Source organism: Vicia villosa, linkage group LG3 (genome assembly GCF_029867415.1).
Source record: "Vicia villosa cultivar HV-30 ecotype Madison, WI linkage group LG3, Vvil1.0, whole genome shotgun sequence".
Taxonomy (NCBI): Eukaryota; Viridiplantae; Streptophyta; class Magnoliopsida; order Fabales; family Fabaceae; genus Vicia; species Vicia villosa.
Window position 1 is genome coordinate 22,325,382 of NC_081182.1, and position 8,228 is coordinate 22,333,609.

The 8,228-nt window shown below is 31.6% G+C and overlaps 1 protein-coding gene across 3 annotated transcripts; it reads right to left on the reverse strand.

Annotated features, from left to right (window-relative positions):
* Positions 1-2,365: 2,365 nt before the first annotated feature.
* LOC131660634 (uncharacterized) lies at positions 2,366-4,602 on the reverse strand. Of its 3 annotated transcripts, none has more exons than XM_058929912.1 (6): positions 4,444-4,602; positions 4,195-4,279; positions 3,236-3,498; positions 3,022-3,109; positions 2,753-2,819; positions 2,366-2,657 (listed from the first exon to the last, which is right to left on the reverse strand). In XM_058929912.1, the coding sequence occupies exons 2-6, from the start codon at positions 4,248-4,250 to the stop codon at positions 2,604-2,606; spliced, it is 528 nt and encodes a 175-aa protein (XP_058785895.1). In that variant the 5' UTR covers positions 4,251-4,279; positions 4,444-4,602; the 3' UTR covers positions 2,366-2,603. The 3 variants fall into 3 exon arrangements, with proteins under 3 accessions (XP_058785895.1, XP_058785897.1, XP_058785898.1); XM_058929914.1 differs by having other exon boundaries at positions 4,371-4,576; XM_058929915.1 differs by having other exon boundaries at positions 3,236-3,503; positions 4,444-4,517.
* Between the last annotated feature and the right edge of the window lie 3,626 nt (positions 4,603-8,228).

Below are 8,228 nucleotides of genomic sequence, written 5' to 3' on the forward strand. Positions count from 1 at the left end.
TTAATTTCTGTTTTGATTCATTAATAATTATTGGGTTGGGCCTGACCATTGGTTATTTATTTGTTTTAATTTTTACACCCTGTTTTGACTAATGTTGCCCCTAAATTTATCTAAAACTCTAATATTAAATTAGGCAGAATACAAAGAAAATAGGGGTTGAGCCCGGGCGGGTGCCCGGGCTAGTTGGGCACTAGAACCGCCACTGCATGTGACACTTAAGAATAACCCGCCCGGGCTAGTTGGGCACTAGAACCGCCACTGCATGTGACACTTAAGAATAACCTCCACATACTCCAATTTTCCACCGCTTATAGACATAACTTCACTATTAGAAACTATTTGAATAATTCAAACATTCTACATAAACATGTAAATGTTGTTCTTAACTTTGATCTTAGGCACTCAACTTTAGGTTACCCGTCTTAGAATGTTGCTTACACTATGTGTTAATACTTTCCATATATTATTTTAAGTAAGTTCTTGATATGTCATTTAGAGAAACAATGTAGACTTTCATTTCCAAATAGTACTACTCAATATTTACATGCTTTTGATCATTTTATATACTTGTATTTAATTAATCAAATCTAAATTTAACACTAGATTACTTATATGAAATTTTGTCTCTTATGTTTTGCTCAATTTTCAACCAAAACCAAAATAATTAGAAGTGATAATAGCCCTGAAATACACATGACTAAATTTTATAATCCCAGATATTTTACATCAAACATCTTATATTGAGAATAGGGTTGTTATGGGTCTTGTCTGGTCTGGACATTTGTTATCCCAAGAACCGAACCGAAATAGTAATCGGATAAATCTGGACTGGATCGAAACAGTGATGGACCATTTTTTTGACCGAAATCGGACCGTTACTTCAGATATTCGACAAAAGTATCCAATAAATATCCAATATAGTATCCATTTTTAGTATCGGATGAAAAAATTATCCATTCCCGGACCGAGTAACATTTCAGCCGGTCCATTGATCCGGTTCCAATGAACCGGTTCTCGGATGGTTTTCCGGTTCCATAGGTCAAATAACAGTGATAGTTGAGAAGCCTAAAAAAACTCCATAGTAGAAAGAAATATAAACACCTTCTCAATTTTAGTAAGACCCTCATATTTCAAGCTTAATCACCTAAGTCATTTTTGTTATATGTTTTGTATCATGCTGCTCTCCTTATCAATAGACTTGCTACTTGTATTTTAAAGTTTAAGATGCCTTTTGAATTACAGTATGCTAAACCACCTATTTTCATCATTTAAAAGTTTTTGGATGCATTGCTTATGCTTTCACATTAATTCAATCTAGAACTAAACTGCACTTTTATTAGAACATAAATCTAGCACTAAAATATATTTTTTGTTTGAATTACATACTAGGATACTTTTATCTCTAAGAAGTCTATATGCTGTTACCCCCTAGCATCCATTCTAAAATACCTAATCATGTTTGTAAATGTATGAAATCTATCTATGGCTTAAAAAGATGCATACCCTATTTATATGCATGCTCAAATGTCTATATTTTACTTCTGCAATAAAGTTTGATTATATTTTTAATCCTTGCTATTGAGCATACCTCATGTAATAAGTATTAAGTTAATCACATCAACATAAAAAAGAAGTCTATGAATAAAACTTGGTTGATCGCTCCATGGTAAGAGCTTTCATCGAATTCTCCTTGATTCCTCACAATTATAACACCATCTCTTTTAAGAAGTAAAACTAAGTATTATTGAGTCTTTAAAATTCTTAGGACTGCAAGTTTTCAAGATTTTCAAGATATCCTCAAATTAGATTTGTTATAAGTTGAATTTTGCTTGGCGATTTGACATTTCTTCGATAGGAAGTAAATTCAAATGCCTTTAATCAATATCTCATAGTTAGGTCAAGAGACTTTTGCTTAAGGAATTGCTTATCATCCAAAATCTTAGATATTTTCCTCTTTTGACTATCCATCATTATAACAAGATAAACACTAGAAACACTCTTTTTCAACATCATCTTATCCAAAATTTATTTTATTAATAGAGAATTTTCTTTTCGGAAAAAGGAGAGATGGTTTTTTTAGGATAGTCTACAATGAACCTAGAACTTGTCTCAAACTTCAAGGAGTAAGGATAAAATTAAAAATGCTTTAATTATATATTAATCGAGATTCCATGAACCTGGTTTCTTCTTTTATACTTCACCTTATTTAATGCTTTAGATGTACTGGCATCACCCTTTGTTTCAGGACGTATGTTAATATAACACGTGTTAAAAATTCTTTCCTTTTCATAGTCAGCAAAATGTTTTTGGAATATTCAAGGGGGTGACCATATACAATGGATGAATGGAAGAAAAAAAACTTGCATTAGCATAAGCTGAAACATGAAATTAACTTAGTATCTCCTTTGGTGTAGATGATTTGTCTATAAACCAAGTTAATAGAAAATCAGAAAACATCACACAACTAATGTAATCTTAGCCCCAAAAAAGAAAAAGAAAAAAACTAACCCCATTTACAACTTTCCATTATAACATTAAGAGGATGAATACCACACCTTCCCTCTTCTCCAAAATCTAGAGTAATAAAAACCTGTTTTGTTTGTTTAATCATACATGCCCTCTAGTTCCCATATATCAACAAGAAAGTCAACCATTTCCTGCAACAAATGAAATTGCCATCAGTTTACTGTTAGCAAGCATGTTAACCCGAATATGAGCAGATAATGAAACATGTTTGAATGGAAGAACTTACTCCAAGAGGAATACGCTGTGGAAATGGCTTGCTAGTCCCAAGAAAACCCTCGTACGAGGCATTCCAACTGAGGAACATAGATTAAAAAATTAGAACTTAGAAAACATCTTAAAATGCAACTTTGAATTGAATGCTATGCATAATAGCTAAAAGCTATAAACCAAGTACAACTCCCTCTTAATCAATGTCTCTACTTGCCTTTGTAATATATTCATTTTGCAATTCGATTCCTGAAGTTTCATGCAGAAAGAAAGCTTCTATTTATTTACCTTATTTTGGGTTCTCCAACTTGTGTCTTTCGTTCAGGTTTTCTATTTCCAATCCACTGTTGTCTTCCTTGGTTCCACAGAAGAAGACCTGCATCCATCAAACGTAAATGCTATCACTACTTTGTCTATTTCCATCCCGCCGTTGTCTTACTCGTTTTCCTTATACAAAGAAAGGGGTAATAATAGATAAACTGGAATATAACAGCAAACTTGCCATGATTAACAAACTCTGGAGGATCGGTCTGAATGCCATCACTACTTTGAGGATCAGAAGGATGGCTTGACACGACAATTGACGAGATGCTTCTCTGGGATTGAGTTGCACTGTGATCCAATTCAATAGCACTGCTGCTCCAAAAATCTTCTGATCTATTGTCTTTGTTCATTGTTTGGGCTTGAGTTTTTAGTCCCTTAGATGCATCGGCCTCGCCCATCAAGATAATTTCAAGAGGCTTTGAGAAACAACCAAGACAACCTCTGCTCTGTTACAAAGTAGGTTTAACCACAAACATGATTAACACCGCCAATAACTATCATTATTCTACCAGCTTCAACTAAAAGAAGATGACACTACACTGATGATAAAAACATGAAGATACAATTCTTATCTGTTAAAGGGGGTTTGTATTGACTATATACTATTACAGAGAAACGTAACATCTGTAGAATATTTCGGTATGATATGTTTATTGGAGATTTCTCAGACTAATTAACAAGCCGAAAAATATGAAACTCCTCTTACAACTACCATGTCTTTCTCTTTTGCACAGTAAAAGAAAATATCTATGTTCTAATTCAAGTTTTTCTGTTACAAACTACAGTCAACGCCTACAAATGTTCGACCTGTGGGGTAAATTATCAGTGGCTGTTGAAATTTAAAGCCAGGTATTCATAAACTGACTTATTTGATCAAAGTTTAAACCAATAATCTTCTTTTAAAACTTTGTTAAAAATTTAAAACCTAGTAAAGTAGCAGAAGGTAGAATCAAGAAAAACAACCCCTAGTTTCCAAAAATTTCCAGAACTACTAAATCAGTAAACACTTGATCATCATAAATAAAGCCACAACTGGATCTTGCATAAACACAATTTGTGGGTAGAAATAATGAAAAGTAACAAATCTATGTAATTATTTATGCAAAAAAAAAAGCAAAGAAGAAAGAGAAGACTGACCCCATGCAAGCGAGAATCTGACAGAGCCAAGGTGGAACATATCTACACATATGCATTTAAGAGATTCAGAACTGAGATCTGTCACCTGAAAATTTCAGAAGAAGATAATTCAATACCCTACAAAAAGAATATAAATATTGAACAGAATGAAGCACTAGTTCAGTAAATAAATGTACCGAAAACAAAAGTGTTCAGTAAAGGGGAAAAAACTGTGGCGGTGATGAAAAAAGTGAAGAGAGAAAATGGAACCTGAAAGAGGACATGGTTGGAGAAAGAGTTGCAGTGGTTTGAAAAGGGTTTTGGGAAAGTGAAATAGTTTTTGGATTGGATAAGAAGAATGGACTTTTGCGCTGTGGGTTTTGTTCTGTGTGTGCGTGCGTGCCAATTGAGTTACTAGTAGTTCGGTTCTTGTCATTTTCGTATCGACATTCATTCATTCCAGAGCGCACTCTTTACCAAACTTTTGCCTTTTCATTCTTTACCTCAGTCACTCAATATCAAAAATTGAAAAACATCTATTTATTTCTTTTAATTGTTAATTTATAATAAATATTAAAAATTTATTTAAATTAATACAACATATAAGTAAATACTCTACCAAGAGTTGCATTTTGCAATTTACACTCACTTAATCTATTTCTTTCCATTCTAAGTACACTATTAATCATAATATTATTTAATCACTATTAATCATAATATTATTTAATCACTATTAATCAATATTATTTAATGAGTTAAAAGGTAGTGCACTGACAGTGTAAAATAGTTTTACACTGTCATCCAATAGAAAATCTTAAATGTTCCATGTCATTAATTTTTTTTTAAATAAAAAAGTGGTTTAATTAGATGCATGGGTGGTGATTGGTTGACAGTGTAAAAATATTTTACATTGTCAGTGCATCACCCATTTTCTCTTATTTAATCACTATTAATCAATATTATTTACATGGAGACTATATGTGACTACTATTAAAATTTTATTTTTCATTTTGAATTTTTTTTTATTTTACAATTATTATAAAAAAGTTGAGTTTATTGTAAAAACAATTGTCTGATGAAAAATTATTATTTCATTATATCGGTATTTTTTTTAAAAACAATAATTAAATACATTTTCTTAAAAAGATATTTTCAAACAAAAACATATACATTTTATATCTCACCATTATTTATATATCTTTCGTTTGTTTTTCAAAAATAAAAAAGCATATATAAAAAGTAAACCTCCTCATTACTATTAAATATGGATTAGAGAAAAAAGATAACTAAGAATTGGTCGATCGCAAAGTCAGATATTAAAATTTGAAAAAAATAAAATATTAAAGATTTTTAATGAAAAATTGTTATTAACTTTTTTTAAATTAGAAAATTTTTTTACAGTAAAAGAAAAAACAAAAGATTACTTAGAAAATAAAATTTTACTAGTATAAGTTAATAGTTAATATGAAAGTGATGATTTCAACATGATCCTTCGCAAAAAAGATCAGGACACCATATTCTTAGTTGTTCCATGTTCTGCTAGAAGGTCTCCATGAGTATTCTCCTTCTTAAAAAAATTAAATATTTAAATTTGTTATTCTTTAAAGAAAAACTCTTTAATATTTTAATAAATAAAAAAACTCTTTAATGTTATGAAAAATTACAACCTAATGATGTCAAGCATAACAGACTCTCGGATAAATTTGATAGTACACTTAAAATTAAAATAACATATAAGATATTTGATGTCAAATTTATAGGCCATATACAAATTATGATATAGCATCATCAAATCAGCATGAAAGAAGGATGTTAGAATAACTAATATTACCTGCAAAATCGTAAATTTAAACTATATTACCATTTCAAATCAATCCACCAAAATTCAAAACATTGAAATCTACCGCCATCAACATTCAAAATATAAATCATATATTATAACGTGAATTTTTATTTACCCAACTCAAAAAGTTGGATAAGGTTACCTTTAGTGTAAAATGTCTTGAAAACAACAAACAAATATACTATTTAATAAATAATTAAATGTATAAAAGTTAAATGGTGTTATGTGATTGGCTGAAGGTACACTACCCATCTTTTTGTGATGGGTAGAGAAGTTGCCCCCCTATTATAACCTTTGTGCATTATATATACTTAATTAGGATTTGAAGCAATAGTTTTAACAACAACAAAAAAAGTGTTATAAAATTAACCAAAACAATAGAGAGATCAAAGAGAGGTAGAGAAGAAAGAGAGCAATATTATCTTATCTTATTTCAATTGTGCTTTACATTGTAATATGGGTCTCTATTTATAGGACTCAAGGGAGATAGAAAATCACACATATTAAGTATGGAATAGGAAGATGAAGAACATGGAGATTGTAATACGGTGAACTGACTTTTTATATCGAAATGTCGCGGTTAAGCATGAGTCGCCACCGACTTTTATTTTATCCAATTAGGAAAGGCAAAAAGAACAGGAAAATACCTTTTAAAAAGATTTTGAGTTCGGGGGGTAAGTTATACAAAGGGAAGGTGTAAGGCACCCTTTGTATCCATGGTTATCCATGGGCTCTTAATTGCTTAGCTCACTTTTGAATTGTTTGAAAAGTAGTGTATGAATAGAAATTTGGATAAGAACTTTAGCTTGTAAATAAGCGTAGTCTTTTTGAAAAGTATTTGAAAATTAGTGGGAAAAAAGAGTTTGAATTTTAGAGCAAGCAATTAATAGTAACTACCCTAAGTTTTAAAATTTGTTCTTTTAGCTTTTCGAGGCGAAAGGATCTATCCACACCATGAGAGGGCAGGAAGTCTTTCAATTGGATGTGTGAAGGGTCATCGAGGAATCGTTCGCCATAAGACTGTCCCTTGCCATAAAGAGGGCAGGTAGTATAAGGCAAGGATCAGAATAAACCTTATTCGTAGGCAGCCAGAAGATACCTCAGCCTTTTTCCGTAGGCAACTTCCGAGGGTCAAGGTCATATTTGTGTATCGAAGGCAGCATCATTTAGGGTCGCACGACCTTTAGTTATCGAGGCAGCATGGCTGAGGTATCCTCATATTCGAGGGACATGGCTTATTCTGCAAAAAAACACAAAGGCAACAGGCAACAGGCAACAAGGCAACAAGGCAACAGAGAGGTTACCCCAAAAGCGTGCGTGTGTGCAACAATCACGTGATTATATTCATAAAATTATCTTATAATTAATTATCTACATTGATTTAAGGCTTGCACTCCCTAAGATTACTAACCACACAATAATATAACAATAATAATGGGGAAGGGAAATTGTAACCAGCGGAGGAGAGGGGAATTGAAACCAGCGGGATATAATTAAAACAAAAGGTTTAACACAAGTAATAATTGAGATTAGGGTTTAGGGTTACCAATACTCGTAGCTTTGGCAGTTGACAAACCCTGAAAATTGGAAAAGAAAGAATAAACAGAGGGGTGAGTGTATTATCGGTTCGGAGGCAAACAATGCTAAACCTAAAAAATAAAGAGATAAAGAAATTAAAATAAATAAATAAATGAATAAGCACTTAGCTTTTAAATTTGATCTGATATGGTTGGCGGTCGGAGGAAGCCTCGGGGTCAACCCTGAAAATGGCAAGGCAAGGGCAGAAGAAGGAGTGAATGTATGCATAGTTCAAAAAATATAAAAGGTAAACACTAAAATCAAAAGGAAACAAAATAGACTTTAAAAATAAAAGAATCGAATACTTAGCTTCGTATTTGAAGTGGCGCGTAGTCGGAGGATCTTGAGGTAAACCTGAAAAGTTGAACCAAGAAAAAGGGAATTTTTAGTGTATGAATGATCTGATAACAAATCTCAAAATCCAGATTAGGGCACAAGTTAACCATGGTTAATAGAACGAAGTAGGTTAAAACCTAAACTAGGGTTAGTGTTTAAAATTTACTTTGATCACAAACCTTAATCAATTAGAAAAACCTAACCTGATTAAATCAATCTTAATTATTTAACCTATTTTTAATTAAATAACCCTAATTTAAATTAATTATCCTAATTTAATTAATTAACCTAAATTAAT